Source organism: Hylobates moloch, unplaced genomic scaffold (assembly GCF_009828535.3).
Source record: "Hylobates moloch isolate HMO894 unplaced genomic scaffold, HMol_V3 SCAFFOLD_3, whole genome shotgun sequence".
In the NCBI taxonomy this organism is placed as follows: Eukaryota; Metazoa; Chordata; class Mammalia; order Primates; family Hylobatidae; genus Hylobates; species Hylobates moloch.
In genome coordinates this window covers 13,536,928-13,555,188 of record NW_026652278.1, presented here as the reverse complement: position 1 = coordinate 13,555,188, position 18,261 = coordinate 13,536,928, and the positions used below count along the sequence as shown (strand labels likewise).

The 18,261-nt window shown below is 38.5% G+C and overlaps 1 protein-coding gene across 2 annotated transcripts in view; it reads left to right on the top strand.

The window, feature by feature from the left end:
* The window catches only part of SEC23IP (SEC23 interacting protein), a 48,265-nt gene extending 30,954 nt beyond the window's left edge, over positions 1-17,311 (top strand). Inside the window, exons 13-19 of one of the 2 annotated variants that reach the window (XM_032176349.2) lie at positions 2,987-3,178; positions 6,551-6,706; positions 7,279-7,381; positions 9,075-9,260; positions 9,946-10,105; positions 10,622-10,723; positions 15,763-17,311. In XM_032176349.2, the coding sequence (XP_032032240.1) occupies positions 2,987-3,178; positions 6,551-6,706; positions 7,279-7,381; positions 9,075-9,260; positions 9,946-10,105; positions 10,622-10,703 (879 nt within the window). In that variant the 3' untranslated portion in view covers positions 10,704-10,723; positions 15,763-17,311. Of the gene's footprint in view, positions 1-2,986; positions 3,179-6,550; positions 6,707-7,278; positions 7,382-9,074; positions 9,261-9,942; positions 10,106-10,621; positions 10,724-15,762 lie in introns of both variants that reach the window. The other variant, XM_032176348.2, reaches the window with a different exon arrangement.
* Positions 17,312-18,261: the final 950 nt, after the last annotated feature.

Sequence of the window (18,261 nt, the reverse complement as noted above, 5' to 3'; positions counted from 1 at the left end):
TGAAAGGGAAAAAAGTAGAAAAGGATTCTACAGTTCTTGAAGAATATCTAGAAGGAGACTGGTTTATGGACTGCAGTTGCTTAGATATATAAATTATAGCATTATAAGAATGTTTTGAAATGAGCAAAAGTCTATAGAGTCATCTTATTTTTTAAATTCGAAGGTAATTGCCTTTGGATGAACCATGAAACTTTCTCAGCTGAGTTGCCATTGATTGCTTTACATTTCTTACAGATAACAAGGTGCTACTAGATCAATACAAAAGTAATATGGTGTGTCTTGTTGATTTACTGTAACTGAAATAATGGGGCCAAAATTAGCGATTATTTTATAATAAGGAGATCAAATATTTGTGATATTTGTGACTATGTGCTTTTTTTCTTTTTAAAGCATCTTAGTAATTTTCATTTGAAAAGGAATTGTTTCTAGTGTTGGGGATATTGATAGTTCAGTTTTTGTTTTTTTTTTTTTTTTTTGAGAGGGAGTCTTGCTTTGTCTCCCAGGCTGGAGTGCAGTGGCACGATCTCGGCTCCCTGCAACCTCTGCCTCCCAGGTTCAAGCGATTCTCCTGCCTCAGCCTCCCAACTAGCTGGGATTATAGGTGTCTACCACCACGCCCAGCTAATTTTTGTATTTTTCGTAGAGATGGGGTTTCACCGTGTTGGTCAGGCTGGTCTCAAACTCCTGACCTCAGGTGATCCACCTGCCTTGGCCTCCCAAAGTCCTGGGATTACAGGAGTGAGCCACCACTCCCAACCTATGTTGGTTCACTTTTAAACACTGTTGGTTCACAGTTTAAAAAGTATTGCAAATTTAACAAAACAACTCTTGGCAACAGGACAGTTTCTGATCTCTTTAGACAGCTCTCAACAATTTAGAATGTTTTATGAATTTAATGGGAGGTACTTCTGAGTGAGAAAGCAGATTTATAGTGAGGAACCCTGAAAATATTCCTTATTTCGTATTTTAGGCTTAATTTTGTGTTGTCTCCAAAGGGCAGAGATAACCAAGCCTTCTAAAACATTAATGGTGGAAACAGTTACAAGCTGGCTAAGAGTTTTCTTTTTTATAGATTGCCTTTTCAATTAACCTGTTACTTACTTTCCTGATTTCCTGGTGTTTGGAATTAAATAATAAGATCATTTTGGCCAGCTGTGTTGTTTAAGCACTGTCGATAGCTGTTTAAACCAAGACTAACACTTAGTCGTTCACAGCCTAATTTGTGTTATTGGGAAGTAAACAAGTCCCCCTCCCACCCAACTGTTTAAATTTCTCTGATGTTATTGTTGCTGCTGTATTCAGGGCAAATTACAAAACCAGTGTGAATGGCTTTTCTCTCGTTATGGAGATAACACCTTTTTTTTTTTTTTTTGAGACGGAGTCCTGCTCTGTCGCTCAGGCTGGAATGCAGTGGCGGATCTTGGCTCACTGCAACCTCTGCCTCCCAGGTTCAAGCAATTCTCTTGCCTCAGTCTCCTGAGTAGCTGGGATTACAGGCGTGCGCCACCATGCCCGGGTAATTTTTTTGTATTTTTAGTAGAGACGGGGTTTTACCATGTTGGCCAGGCTGGTCTCAAATTTCTGACCTCAGATGATTCGCCCGCCTCGGCCTCCCAAAGTGCTGGGATTACAGGCATGAGCCACTGGGCCCAGCTGAGATAACACCTTTTATATAGATGCCCCAAAACTTTTGTTTATTTATGGAAACGCATAGATCTTTTAAAAAATTATTATTTTTTGAGACAGGATCTCACTCTGTCACTCAGGCTGGAGTGCAGTGGTGCACGCATGGCTCGCTGCAGCCTCCGCCCCCTGGGTTCAAGCAATCCTCCCACCTCATCTTCCCAAGTAGCTGGGACTTCAGGCATGCATCACCATGCCCAGCTAATTTTTCTGTTTTTTAGAGGTGGGGTCTTGCTGTGTTGCTCAGGTTGGTCTTGAACCCCTGAGCTCAAGTGATCCACCCACCTCAGCCTCCCAAAGTGCTGGGATTACAGGCATGAGCCACTGTGCTGAAATGCATAGATCTTAAGTGTGCAGTAGAATGAGTTTTCATGATTGTATGCACTTGTGTCGTCACTGCCTAAAACAAGAAATTGAACATTTCTGAGTTCATTTCTATGTTCATTTCTATGTGTTCATTTCTGGTTCATGAGAGAGCTCAGGTAGCTCCCTCATGCTTCTTTCTAGTTAACTCCTCCCACCACAAAACCACTCGTCTGATTTCCTTCAATATGGAATAGTTCGCCTATTTTAAAAATCATATAAGTAGAATGAACAGTATGTATTCTTTTATACCTGGTTTCTTTTACTCAATATTTTTGAGATTTGTCTAATGAGAGCCAATACTTATGCTTAGTTGTAACTGTCTTGCTATATTTTCTTTGCTTCTTAATTATTTTTCTTAAGAATTTTAAACACTATAGACATCATGACATTTGTTCCCTAAATATTTAGTATGCGTTTCTAAAAAGGACATGTAAATTTTTTTAATTTAAAAATTGTTCTGAGACAGGTCTGTCTCTGTTGCCCATGGTGGAGTGCAGTGGCACGATCACAGATCACTGCAGCCTTGACCTTCTAGGCTCAAGTGATCCTCCCACCCTAGCCTCCTGACTAGCTGGGACCACAGTTGTGCACTACCAGGCCTGGCTAATTTTTTATTTTTTCTAGAGATGGAGGTCTCACTATGTTGTCCAGGTTGGTCTTGAACTCCTGGTCTCAAGCTATCCTTCCACCTTGGTCTCCCAAAGTGCTGAGATTACTGGGGTGAGCCACTGTGCCTGGCCTGGACATTTTTTTTTTAATCAGCTGAAGCAAAAGCTGCAGGGAATAAAAAGGCATTTTTAAAAGTAATCACAATGTTGTTACTATTCCTAAGAAGTTGCTAATCATTCCTTGATACTGAGGTAGCATGTTTTGTAATGATAGCTGAGAGCTGAACCTTTTTCTCATGATTATGTTACTAAATTTTGGTATTTTACAGAAAAAAGCAGCGTCAGAAAAGAAGGCAGTGGCGGCCACTTCTACAAAAGGACAAGAGCAAAGTGCCCAGAAGACTAAAGACATGGCTTCCCTCCCCTCAGAATCTAATGAGCCAAAGAGGAAACTTCCAGTTGGTGCTTGCGTGTCTTCTGTGTGTGTGAATTATGAATCTTTTGAAGTTGGCGCCGGACAGGTAAGTTTTCGTATTGACTGGGGCTACATAGTTCATGTTGGAATCATACATCTTTATCATTTGGGTTGGCTTCAAGTTCTTTAAATATTCATTTAACATTTATTTGTGATGTGGAAAAAACTGATTTTCTCTTAGTGAAAATTTTTTTCTTCTTCAACAGTGCTCAAAATAAGGGGTTAAATGCATACAGAACGTGTTGTCTAACTTTTGAAATTGTCTCTATTTCAGTTTTCCCACCACTCATACTTTTATAGCATCAGTCTCTTACAGCCACTAACAACAGAAGTGACCAGAGTTAAAAAATTAGGTTCAGAATATACTTCAGTTTCTATGAGAGCAACTTGGCTGTATTCACTCAACTTATGTTTCCTAGTATTCATAATTCTTCCCTTGGGGAAAAAGTCTTATAAAAATTGACCAATGCTGCATTTAATGATATACTTTAACATACTTGTATTACAGTGGCTTTTAGAATTATTAAAATCCTTTTAGACAGTGTTACTGTCAGGATATTTACAGTTGGGTATATAAAGATGCATTTCCGTAAGTGAGTTCATGAAGGTACAAAATGAAATTGGATGTTTGATTTGTATTAAAAATGAAGTTTTAGAGGAATATATTCTTCTGTAAGTAAATATTCCTTTACAACTTCATTTTCTTTTCTTTTTTTCCTTTTTAGAGACAGAGTCTTGCTCTGTTGCACAGGCTGGAGTGCAGTGATGCGATCATAGCCCATTGTAACCTCAAAACAAGGGTTTAGGGTTTGGGTTTAAGGGATACCTCCTACCTCAGCCTCCCAGGTAGCTGGGAGTATAGCCGTGCACCACCACACCTGGCTAATTTTTTCATTTTTTGTGGAGACAGTCTTGCTGTGTTGCTCAGGTTAGCCTCGAACTCCTGGCCTCAAGCAGTCCTCCTGCCTTGACTTCCCAAAGTGCCAGGATTATAGGCATGAGCTACTGCGTCGGGCCTACAACTGCATTTTTAATGACTGCTGTAATCAGTAATGACTAATTTCACTGTTTGGAGAGATAATGACTTATTCTTATTTCCTTATTATTGAAGGTATTAGTTTCTTAAGGCTGCCATAACAAAGTTCCACAACCTGGGTGGCCTTGAACCGTAGAAATTTGTTGCCACACAGTTCTGCAGAGCAGAAGAGATAGGCAGGACCATTTTCTCTCTGAAACTTGGAGGGGAATCCTTTCGTGTTTCTTCTGAGCTGCTAGGGATTTGCTGGCCATCTTTGGTAGTTCTAGGTTTATAGATGCATCCCTCCAGGCTTCTTTTTTATGTCATATTCTCCTTATCTCTTAATATTATCTTCCCTCTGTGAGTGTCTGTGTGTCCAAATTTCCCCTTTTTATGTAACAGTCAGATTAGGGCCACCACAGTGATCTCGTTTTAACTTGATTACCTTTTTAAATACCCTTTTTCCAAATAAGGTCACATTATGAGGTATTGGGGGTTAGGACTTCAACATAAATGTTTTGTGGGGACACAATTCAACCCATCATATTAAACATGTAGGCAATTTCTACTTTTTACTCTTTTAAGTAGTCTAGTGATGAACATTTTAAAGCCAGTTTTCTGTGCACATTCTTTATTATTTCTTCCAGTTAAGTTGATAGACATAGGATAGCTGGGCCAAAGGATGGACACAGTCCCTTCCCCGGGAGAGACATCAATCTGTATTCTCACTGGCAGTTTAGAAGGTTGCCTGTTTCCTCTGTCCATTGCCAGTACTGGTATTATCATTTTCCTTTAAAAATATGTAGTAGTTTCACTTTGACAACTTTATTCTAAAGAATTAATTTTTTGTGTGTATTTTCATACAGTTTTTTTTCTTGTTAGTACTTCTTGCTTTCTTTTTAGTATTTCATTTATGTTTCTGATAACCCCATAGGGAAAATGGTATCACACTGTATTTCTTTGAGCACTAGTGAGGTTATTTTCTCATATGTTTTTTAAACATTTTTCTTTTGTGAAGTGTGGAATTTACCTGTTTTTCTATTTGGTTTCTTTTTTCCTTTACTGACATTTACAAAATATTTACATATTAAGGTTATTAGCTCCTTGTCATGTATTTTATAAATATTTCTTCCAGTTTGTAATTGTTCTTTAACTTTCTTTTTCTTCTTTTTGTTTGCTGGAACAAAACTGTCAAATTTGCAAATATAAGGGCAAGCCTAGGAATGTGAAGTCTAGACTTTGTTAGAAGGGGCAGCTTAGTGTAGTAGAAAGAGAATTGGATTTGGAATTAGAAGTCCCACATCTAAGTCCGCACTCCACCACTCACTGGCTCTGTGTTCTTGGGTAAGTCATGTCACATATTTGAGCTTTGCCATAGACATAATGGTTCCTGCCTTGCCTCCCTCTTTCTATGGACCTCTGTTGAACACTTGGATTATGCCATTCATTGTGCTTCACTCTCAAGATACTAAAATAAAAAGACACATTTCTTGCTATTGAGAAACAAATGAAAGAGCTTTGCAAATTGTGCAGTGCTATACAGATGACAGTGCTTTCTCTTGAGAGAGGCCACATGTAAGCTACTCAAAATGTGCTCTTTCAGGACAAATCATTTTTCTGATGGAAAGAAACTTAACTGGAGAGGATGATAGTGGTAATAATAACAGAAGTAATGCTCATTGAGTGTTTAAGCTGTGCCGAGCTCTGTGCTAAGCACTTTTATGTGGATTAGGTTATTTATTTTTCAATCACATGTGAGCTTGGCATTGTTATAATCCCCATTTGATAAATCAGGAAACTGAGGTGGAGGAGAGAGAGGTTAAGAAACTTGCCCACGGTCACACAGTGAATGAAACCGTGATTCAGACCTAGGCAGTTTGAGTTTAGAAGTCTGAAGTTTTAACCGTATTTATAACCATAATAAATAAAGTAATTCTTATATACTATTATGCTGTGCTAAACAATAAGTAAAAGTATAGCCAGAGGATATAATAGTCTATAAAGATTTTAAAGAGAAATTTTTTAGTACTTTTTTTTTATTTTTTGAGATGGAGTCTTGCTCAGTCACCCAGGCTGGAGTGCAGTGGCGTGATCTTGGCTCACTGCAACCTCTGCCTCCCGGGTTCAAGTGATTCTTCTGCCTTAGCCTCCCGAGTAGCTGGGACTACAGGCGCATGCCACCATGCCTGGCTAATTGTTTTATATTTTTAGCAGAGACAGGTTTTCACTGTGTTAGCCAGGATGGTCTCGATCTCCTGATCTCGTGATCCGCCCACCTTGGCCTCCCAAAGTTCTGGGATTACAGGCATGAGCCACCACACCTGGCCTGAAAATTCAAAAGAATTTTCTACTATATGACATTGGAACAATCATCTTTCATTGTTATTTGATTCTTTCCAGGTTTCTGTTGCTTACAACTCATTAGATTTTGAACCAGAGATATTCTTTGCCTTGGGGTCTCCAATTGCTATGTTTCTCACTATTCGAGGAGTTGATAGGATAGATGAGAATTACAGCCTTCCTACCTGTAAAGGGTTCTTCAATATTTATCATCCGGTGAGTAATTGAATTTACTTTCTTTTTTAAAATCTTTTTTTCTTTTTTAAACATTTTTTGCTTTTTTATAGAGATGGGGTCTTAATATGTGGACCACACTGGTCTCAAACTCCTAGCTTCAAGTGTTCCTTCTATCTCAGCCTCCCAAATTGCTAGGATTATAGGCGTGAGCCACTGTGCCTGACCTTTTTACTTTCTTTTTTGAAGAAGATGAAGAACCTGTCCTCTTTATCCTAGTAAATTCTCATGTTCTTATTTCTTGGGAATTAATAACTATCTTGATTTTATAAGGTGCAGCTCTCTGTTCTAAGAGATATAGTCTGACACTTTCCAATAAACTTATTTATCAAAAACCGTTGTTCAGGGAAAGAATTCTTTTGCCTTGCTTGCAAAGTAATCTTACACACAAACTAGAAAATCTTTTCATAATTGTCAGTATTTAAATAAGTTGTGGAGAAAAATTAAAAATCTCTGATTTGCCATGTATCCATTTTCTTACCCAGCGAAGGCATATAACTCAAAACAGCTTTCATAAATTTCTTTTATTTATTCATAAATTCTTCTATTTATAGCTTGATCCAGTGGCATATAGATTAGAACCTATGATTGTTCCAGATTTGGACCTAAAAGCTGTTCTCATTCCACATCACAAAGGCAGAAAAAGACTTCATTTAGGTAAAAAGCAAATACTATAAAAACTTTTTTCCTGTCATTTGTAATCTGTAATGAATTATGAAAATTTTGACACTAAATCGTCTCTGAGAGAATTAATGTTATTTAAGTGCCTACTATGTTCAGAACTTTTAAACTAAGAATTTGGAAGAGCTCTAACAAAGTTACAAATGAATTATTTCTCTTTGATGGCATTCTAATTGTTGAGATAATTAGGAATAGAGAGAAGTTGGTAATAAGGCAATAAGATGCATAATTAGATTTTGATAGAGTTTGGTTACAAGTTTTGGAATTAGGAAGAAGAACAGTATTTAAAGTAATGACCAGACCATCAAGAAATAAACTTGATGTCTAAGTGAGCTGTTATTTTCTTGCTAACTAGACACACTTTGCTGTTAAAAAAAAATTCATTAAACATAATGGATTGGTGATTCCAAGTTGAATTTAGGTTTCTCTTCTTCCTGTTAATGGTGTATATTAACGCTACATTTAAAAGTTGGGGTGGAAGGGATGGGAGGGGTAGAAGAGAAGGAAAAGTGATTGTGCAGTCTTATGTGAAAGTGTGTTTTTTGTTTTGCTAACATGCTTTTTAAAAATATTGAACTCTTTTGAAGTTAAAATAAGGCATGTGTTTGATAACTCAGAGACCTTGAATTCACATGTGATTATTAGACAACAGTAGAAAAAGTGAAGGAGCAGGGATTTCTTGATTTCTAAATTGGAGTTTAAATTGTGGTTTTATCAGAATGTTTAATTCTCCACTTGAACCCGGAAGGCGAAGGTGGCAGTGAGCCAAGATCACGCTACTGCACTCCAGTCTCCGCGAGACTCTGCCTTAAAAAAAAAAAGAATCCTCAACAAAACCACTTCCTGTTTACAGATTAGAAAAACAGTGATTTTTAAATCTCGTAGGCCTCTTTTTATTTTTATTTTTTATCTTAAATAGAGACAGGGTCTCACTGTGTTGCCCAGGCTGGTCTTGAACTCCAGGCTTCAAACGATTCTCCCATCTTGGCCTCCCAAAGTTTTGGGATTACTGGCATGAGCTACTGTGTCTGGCCCCCATGTTTAAACTTACAGTAAAAACAAACAAACAAAAAAAGGCATAAGAATGTGCTTACATTTTTTTTTTGAGTCGGAGTCTTGCTCTGTTGCCCAGGCTGGAGTGCAGTGGCACGATCTTGGCTCACTGCAAACTCTGCCTCCAGGGTTCATGCCATTCTCCTGCCTCAGCCTCCTGAGTAGCTGGGACTACAGGCGCATGCCACCACGTCCAGCTAGTTTTTTGTGTTTTTAGTAAAGACAGGGTTTCACTGTGTTAGCCAGGATGGTCTCGATCTCCTGACCTCGTGATCTGCCCACCTCGGCCTCCCAAAGTGCTGGGATTACAGGTGTGAGCCACCGTGCCCAGCCGAATATGCTTACATTTTTATGGTATCTGAACTTCCTTTATTTGGAGAGAGAAAATTTATAGATTTTGGCTGGATCAAGTTTAGTCATTAAAAAAAAACAATAAGACTCTCTATGACATTTTAACATGTTGAAGGTTTTTGGCTGAGGCACTCCATATATTTGACATTTAAAAGAGGAAGAAACAATCTTATCCTGTCTGAGAAGAGTGTTAACTTACAATTTTTGTGAGGCAGAAGTTTACCCAGTGACTAATTAACTTATTGTGTCATCTTAATCTCTTTAGAATTGAAAGAGAGTCTCTCTCGTATGGGATCTGATTTGAAGCAGGGTTTTATTAGCTCTCTCAAAAGTGCTTGGCAGACATTAAATGAGTTTGCCCGTGCTCATACCTCTTCAACCCAGTTGCAAGAAGAATTGGAGAAGGTGGCCAATCAGATCAAAGAAGAAGAAGAAAAGCAAGTAGTTGAAGGTAAATTCGACATTTGAGGCATTTTCTAATGCAAATGTTTTATATGAACATAATACTTAAAGGTTATATGATGATGCATTTCCTTTCTAGACTTTTTGGTTAAATTACAGAAGCTCTTTAAAGGAAAATCTGTGAAGATAAACTACTGTCAATAGCATTACTTCAAAAACCATGCCATCTTTTTTTAGTGGGTTTTTATCTGATAGTTACTGAACTTTTTCCTCTGCAATTTAAAAGTTATATTGAGATTCTTAAGGCCAGAGTGGAATATCCGAGTTGAGAACTCAATTTGTTTTAGGGTTTGCATTTTAAAGACTCACTCTGAGAAGTTTTCTTCCTGATACTGTTGTTTAACTATGTTACAGACTTGACATGCAATGTGAAGGTCATTGTGCCATGATGTTTTTGACTTTTTCAGATTCTAATCCTGTTTCCTTTCTTTCTACAATGCCTTCTCACCTCTTATCTTCACAACTTCTCTCAGCTTGTTGGCTCTTTTCTTCTCTCCTGGGTAACCAGCCCCTCTTCCCCTGGCTCTTTGGAGGAGCGGGGAGTGAGCCTGGTAGCTCCTCAGGTTGCTACGTGCGTCAAGCAGTATTCTCATTGAGCCCAGAAAGTCAGCTAAAGTCAAAGGATAAAGATTAAGTGATTGACTTTGATATTGAAATGGTTTAAATTCTAGCAGAAAAGGTTGTTGAAAGTCCAGATTTTTCCAAGGATGAGGACTACTTAGGAAAGGTTGGAATGTTAAATGGAGGCCGCCGAATTGACTACGTTCTCCAAGAAAAACCAATAGAGAGTTTTAATGAATATCTTTTCGCTCTTCAGAGTCACTTATGCTATTGGTAAGTATTCTTAAATTTGGTAATATTTGAGTGGGCTTTTGGTGCTAGCACGTGCAGCAATTTTAGTTTTAGTGAGATTCTTTTACTGATACAATGTGCTATGAATATTCATTTAAACTCCTATATATTCAGAATCGTTATTTTTCCCCTTTAATCACCCACAAGATGGCAGTATGTCATCTGCTTTTGACCAAAGACCCTTGGTTCTTGCACACTGTTTTTGTGGGAATGCCTTTCACAGTGGGAGTGGTAGGGACTTTGAAATGCCATTCTTTCTTGTATCCCTGTCATCAAGGAGAATTGTAACAGCTATTTTGGAGCTGATCAGTATTCATCTAGTTTTTAAGGACAGCTCTGAGATTAAGCTGCTTTATTTATTACACTGAGATTACATTGCTATCATTTGCCCTTCTTAGATAGAGTTAAATAGACTAGAACCTGCATTTTCAACCATTGTGCATAGAAGTTAATTTCTACTAATTATCTCTTAAGTAAATATGCTTTTCCTTTTCATAGGGAATCTGAAGATACTGCTCTGTTACTACTTAAAGAAATTTATCGAACAATGAACATTAGTCCAGAACAGCCCCAGCATTGATCAAACTTCAGTTTTACTGTGTGAGTTTATCCTTATTGAATGCATAAATTCTGAATGTTTGCATTCTCAGATCAGTGGTATGGAGTTGATATTGACTGATTTTGCTTTTTTCTGTTTCCTCTGAGTTTTTGTCGTCGTTTTAAAAAATTTACAATAGAGACATTAAGGAAGATAATCGGTTTGTAATTTACATTTCTGATTTATTACAGTCTTCTTTCTAAATTTACATAGAATTTGAGTTCTTTTATTTTTAGTTTCTTTTTAAAATAGATTCCCAAGAATATCAGTTAGGAATTCCTTTGGCTGCAGGTTCACAGAACCTGGTTTACAATACATTAAACAAATAGAGGTTTATTTTTCTTCCGTAACAAGAAGGGTTCCTCTGTTGAATGACTCCACCAGATACCTAGAGTGCTTGCATCTTCCCCTGAATGTTGGCTCTTGCTGCCTCATAGTTACAAGATGCCCCCATAGTTGCAGATACCATATCTACATTCACAACATGAATAAGAGGGGAGAGGGTAGTACTCCTCACATCTGTCGCTCTTAATTAGGGAAGCAGAAGCTTGTCCAAAAATTTACTCATACCTATTGACTAGGCCTGTGTCTGATGTCCAATATCTCCAGTCTGTATGAAAGATTGTAGAAGTGATGTTTTGAGCATTCCCAATCTTTATAGAGGGAAAGAATAGAGAAGGAGGTTAAGTCTGTGATGGGTCAGCTGACCTGCAACTCAGCCACACTCTGCATTCCTAATTGTCCTCCTGAGATACCAGATACCTGTTTTTCCTCACTAGATTATGCATCACTTTTAAAAATAAGTAATGTGTTTTTTATAAAGTTAGAAATTTTAAAGCCTTTGAAAGAATCAGATACAAAATGCTGAGCTCTAAATTACTGAAATCAAAAGAAGTTCCTGCCATTTTTGGTTTTCTAATAGTAAGTGGTAAATGAACATTCCCTTCAGCCTCATCTTCTACCTCCTCGTTTTAGAGAGGTAACTACTTTTAATAGGGCTTCCTTAGAGAAAGTTTTTTGGCTCCATTTCCAAAATTAAACTTGTAACAAAGTAAAAGAAAACTAAAGTGTAGGCCAGGCATGGTGTCTCACGCCTCTAATCCCATCACTTTGGGAGGCCAAGGCAGGCAGATCACCTGAGGTCAGGAGTTCGAGACCAGCCAGGCCAACATAGTGAAACCCCGTCTCTACTAAAAATACAAAAAAATTAGCAGCGTGTGATCTCACCTACTTGGGAGGCCAAGGCAGGAGGATCGCTTAAAACCCGGGAGGTGGAGGTTACAGTGAGCTGAGATCGCACTACTGCACTCCAGCCTGGGCAACAGTGTGAGATTCCATCTCAAAAAAAAAAAAAAAGAAAAGCTTTTTGATCCCTACATTTTGCTAAATTGCATTCCAGAAAAGTTGCTCAATTTTCATATTTACCGTCAGTATGTAAAGACCAGTATTCTTGCACTCTTGGAAACACTGGATATTACTGATTTAAAAATTTTTTTTTGCCAATTTGATAGCCAGAAATAGTTATAATACCATTTTTACTTACATTTCTATTATTAGTGAAGTTGAGCTCTTTGGGTGTATCTTAACTGGCTGATTATATTTCTTTTGTCAGTTGCCTGTTCTTGACCTTTATGTGTTTTCTTGGAGGTATGGGGTAGGGTCCTTTTCTTATGGATTTATAAATGTGATATTTAAGGATGTTAACCTTTGTCATTGTAAGTATTTTTTCCCAGTTTGAAATCAGCCTTTTATTTTTCCTTATACTTTGGATTTTTTTGGGGGGGGTTTGAGGGGGGCATGTTTTAAAAATAGGTAGCCCTATGCTGGGCATGATGGCTCACACCTGTAATCCCAGCACTTTGGCAGGCCGAGGTGGACGGATCACCTGAGGTCAGGAGGTTGAGACCAGCCTGGCCAGCATGGAGAAACCCCGTCTCTACTAAAAATACAAAAATTAGATGGGTGTGGTGGCTGGCACCTATAATCCCAGCTACTTGGGACGCTGAGGCAGGAGAATCACTTGAACCCAGGAGGCAGAGGTTGCAGTGACCCTAGATTGTGCCACAGCACTCCCACCTGAATGACAGAGCGAGACTCCGTCTAAAACAAAACAAAACAAAACAAAAAGCATAGCCCAGTCTTTTATGATTAATTATGTTTTAGATATTTACATTTATTTTCTTGTAGTTCTTTTTTTTCCCCATTTGGCTTTGTAATTTAGAAGAGTAAGGTGTAGAGAACAATTTAACTTTTTTCTTACATAATTGTTTCTGTCTGTGCCATATATTGAATAATGTACCCTTTTGTCATAGGTTTGATGTTTTTATCACATGCCAAATATTTTGCTGTTGTTTGACATTTTAATTAATATTTGTTTCCTAGGTTTTCTCATCTCTTCTAGTGATTTATTTGTCTATGATACTTCACTGATTTCAAGTCATTTATTTTCCACATTTTAACATCTTTAAATTTGTAATGCATCTTAAAATCAGCTGTTGGGGCTGGTGCAGTGGCTTATACCTGTAATCCCAGTGCTGTGGGAGGATTACTTGAGCTCAGGAGTTTGCGACCAGCCTGGGCAACATAGTGAAATCTCGTCTCTTAAAAAAAAAAAAAAAGAAATTTAATTCACCTGTTGCCTTAATGGAAGTTGAGTTCTTTCTGAGAAGCCGTGCATTTTCTTCTGCTGGTCACTGGGGGAAGGGCTTTACCAACCTGCCTCTGCTTAAGCTAATTTCTCTGCTTGGGATTTTTTAGGACTATGCTGGTAGTGTGAATTCAGCCCCCAAAATTTGCAGGGGTGGGGTTATCAGTTCAGATATTGGAGTTTTTGTTCCCTCTTTCCATTGTCAAGGAAGAGGTGCGCAGGCCTTTTGCTATCCCTTCTACATGTAGTTGCTTGCTTTTATGCCTCATTGAGACTATAGATGTTTGGTACCCCCACTTTGTGAGGGCTTCTCCTTTGAGACTCCCTTTCTGGGCATCTTTTTATGGTACATAACAGTGAAGTGTCACAATCGATGGTGTCTTAGATTTGGTGAAATATGGTGTTTTAATAATTGTAATTTTTTACATAATATCTGGCAGTATAAGTTCTCAGTACACCATAGTCTTCACAGTTATCCCAAATGAAGTTCAAAATAATTTAAGTCCCCCGATGCTCTCTCCCCCAACAAAACAAAGCAAGACAAACAAAACCAAAAGAATAGTAATTCTAGGATTTTGCCATTACCTTATATGAAAAACTCAGTAAGAACCTTCTATTTCACATGTGATTCGTTCACTGTAATTGTTTTATTTATTTCTTCTTATACTTGGCTGTAAAATTTAGGCAAGAATTTAAGTTTCTAATACTATACTAATATAAGATAATCCATTTAAAATGCTAACAGTTATTCTATACATGGTTCATTCAAGCTTAGATCAGTTTTGCTGAATGGTTGTTTTATGTTTATGTCCTTTTATACCTTTTTAGGATTGTTCTTTGAAAAGCCTCAAATTGGCCAGGCGTGGTGGCTTACACCTGTAATCTTAGCACTTTGGAGGCTGAGGCAGGCAGATCGCTTGAGCTCAGGAGGTCGAGACCAGCTTAGCAACATAGCAACACCTTGTCTCTACTAAAAGTAAAAAAAAAAAAATCACTGGGGCATGATGGTATGCACCTGTAGTCCCAGCAACTTGGGAGGCTGAGGTGGGAGGATTGCTAGAGTTCGGGAGATTGAGGCTGCAGTGAGCTGTGATCACACCACTGCACTCCAGCCTGGATTATAGAGTGAGACCTTGTCTCAAAAATAAATAAATAAAAAATAAAAAGCCTCAAATTAACATGGCAGATAACTAACTTTATTTTTTATTAATATTTTAGCCAGTCGCAGTGGCTCATACCTGTAATCCCAGCACTTTGGGAGGCCAAGGCGGATCACAAGGTCAGGAGTTCAAGCCCAGCCTGGCCAACATAGTGAAACCTTGTCTCTACTAAAAATACAAAAATTAGCCATGCGTGGTAGCACGCACCTGTAGTCCCAGCTACTTGGGAGGCTGAGGCAGGAGAATCTTTTGAACCCAGGAGGCTGAGGGTGCAGTGAGCTGAGATCGCGCCATTGTGCTCCTGCCTGGGCGACAGGGCGAGACTCTGTCTCGAAGAAAAAAAATAAAATACTTTATTTTAATTTTTTGAGAAGAGGTATCACTCTGTCACCCAGCTTGGAGTGAGTGCAGTGGCATGATCTCGGCTCACTGCAACCTCTGACTCCCAGGCTGAAGCGATCTTCCTAACTTAGCATCTCGAGAGGCTGGGACCACAGGTGTGCACCACCACTTCTGGCTAATTTTTTAATTTTTTGGTAGAGACGGTTTCCCCAAGTTGCCCAGGCTGGTCTCGAACTTCTGAGCTGAGATGATCCACTCGCCTTGGCCTCCCACAGTGCTGGGATTACAGGCGTGAGCCACAACACCTGGCCATAACTAACTTTAAATTGTGTCTTTTACTCTCTGTACTGGCTTTGCTATGAAGATTATCATGCTGGTTAATCTTATTGAGTGTTTCCTGGGCATTCTTGTCCCTTTGGAAAGCCTGAGGACTTGCTCACAGGCTGTGCTCTTTGGAGGCGGTTTGCGGTGTTTGTCAGTAAAGTTGAGCACTGGATTGTCCTTTTTTTTTTTTTTGAGATGGGGTCTCACTCTGTCCCCAAGGCTGGAGTGCAGCGGCGCGATCTGGGCTCACTGCAAACTCCGCCTCCTGTGTTCACACCATTCTCCTGCCTCAGCTTCCAGAGTAGCTGGGATTACGGGCACCTGCCACCATGCCTGGCTAATTTTTTGTATTTTTAGTAGAGATGGGGTTTCACCATGTTAGCCAGGATAGTATCGATTTCCTGACCTTGTGATCTGCCCGCCTCGGCCTCCCAAAGTGCTGAGATTACAGGCATGAGCCACCGTGCCCGGCCGATTGTCTGTTCCTTTACTTCAGAAAAGACAACGATGCATGGTATTTGACTGTAAATTTGTAAAGTTCACTGAGATTTTTTTTTTTCTTTTTAAGACTTTCTTGTCTGCACAGAAAGTCCCAGTACAACTTCCATTGCTGAGAAAATCCTCAGAGGACTTTCCCACTTCGCTCCTGTGATTGATGACTGAAGAGTGATTCATTAACAATTGCTCAGCCACAATTCTCGGATATAGGGATTCAAAAGACAGTACACAGAACTAAGACAGTGAAAAAAATCAGTACCACATTTGGACAGTATAGTTGAGAAAACATAATTATAAAAATGATGCCATGAAAAATTCCACAGATCAATTTAGTTGTATTGTTGTCTATTGTTGTCAAAGTTATGTGTGATATCAATGAAGAAATATTTGTGGCATGTAAACGGTTATTTCTGTTTCTTAAAAAGTATTGTTAGTGGGCTGTTAAACTTGGATTTTTCTTTTTATTAATGCAGTATGTTCTTTTTACTCAAGTATGAACTTGTTGAGAAACTATAGTAATATGATTTTTAAGAGATTTATCTTCTACTTAAAATGTGAATTGTACTTCTGAGCTGCCTTAATGCAAGGTCATTTATATTTGTTAAGAGGAAATAATCAAGATCACTCATATCCCAACTGAATCTGAGGTTTTATAAATCCCTCAAACGATTGCTGAGAGCCTGATTGTGGAAGGAAGTGAGATGGCACCTTATTTTCCAGAAGTCCTGTGAAGCGCTCTCCTAGCACATCCATTTCCAGGAGGAGAAGCAAGCAGATGAGAGGTTTTCCATTTTGTCATCCAAGGTAGCTGTGCACTTGCCTTGTTGCTGAAGTTCCAATAATGTGAAAACCAAAGTAGAGGTTTTTTTTCTTCTTCTTTTTGCTTTGTATTAATTTCACTTATACCAAAGTGTTTGAAAGTATGAAATGTATTGCTTCTGGGCTATATAAGGCTACTTCATGACAAGACTGCTTTGTAATATTTCATTGTTTTACTATAAATTCAAATTATCTAAATATTTTCCTAATACTACATGGGAATGCTGATTTTCTTCTTTTGTTACGTAGTGGAAATCTTTTGCATTGTTTACATAGTTCTCATGGAACATGGAAATTTTTGAAAGTGATATATGATACACATTTTTTGTGTATATATTCTAATTAGTGTGAATAAAGCAGTAATATTAATACATTTTTTAAGCAGCAAACTTCTGTATTTCTCTTGTCTTCCTTAAAAGTGTCCCCATGAACTCAGTGTTTATTCCCTTTTCATTGTGAGTACCTGCTTATATGGTCAGTATGTAACGTTAGCATTGGCTCCTAATGGTAGAATTAGAACAGCAAAATTGTAGAGCTATAATTGACTCCAGACAACATAGATTTCAGCCACCTCATTCTACAGCTGAGGCCGGGACAATAAATGCCTTTCCCAGACTGGGTAGTGGCAGATCTGGGATGGAATATGGTTTTCTTGATTCCCTTTCAGCCTTCATTTCTCTCTCTCAGGACTACTACTTTTTAATTACTTTTCACTTTAATTTCCCAATACTGATGAAATAAAGAAAAATGAGGGTTATTTATATATATTTCAATAAAATCCAGTTTGATTTTTCAACTTACATCTGATTTTGTGTCATTCAGCCTGTCTTCTAAGTAATGGGCAGAGAAGGACCAGGGTTCGTAGAAGAAGCATGTGGCAACTGAGTGGCAGCAGTCTTGCCCTTTCATTTTAATACTTGAGGACACAGAAAATAGAATTTTTGAGTGACTCTGCCTGTGGATATATATACTCATACATACATACATATATACACACACACACACACACACACACACACACACACACACACACACACGTATGTACGTATTACTATTCAATCTCTTCAAAACCGAAAAACAGTAGATCCCCTGAGGGTAGAGTCTATATGTATGAACATATTGTTCACTGTTAGTAACCACCTTGCAGGATTTCAGTCTATAAACTAGGTGAGAGTCCAGCTGCTGAGTGAAGCTTGACCTCTGCCTCTTCCTCAGGAGCAGCTCATCCCCTGACAACCTCCCCTCCCAGCCCCTAATCTGGTTTAATGGCCTCCTTTTCCCCAGATAAAGAAAGTCATGTCTCTAGTTATTCCAAAAGTGTTTCATATGTAGAGTTTGGCACAAAAATTAAAAAGCGCCAGCATCTGAAATCAAAGGTGAAAGAGTCGTCATAGTACTGATGAAGACACCCAGGCCTCGTCTGCTACGTTAACGTGCTGTATGACAAGAGGAACCTGCTTTCCAAGTCTGCTGGACACGTGTGCTTCTTGAATCCAACCAGGCAAGCATGTTTTCGAAAACCACAGTATAAGACAAGGAAACTGCACAGATTCGAGTGATTTTTGAGGTAAGTATGTTATTGGAAAGGTGTGATCTATATAGAACCTTGAACACGAAAAGGAGGAGATGCCACTATCTTGGCAGGGATGATCATGTATTTGAAATAGTAACTCAAGCATTTGGTCTCATGATAAGAGAACTGAAGGTTATCCCAGAAAACCTAGGATGATTGGTATTTATAGTACCATTG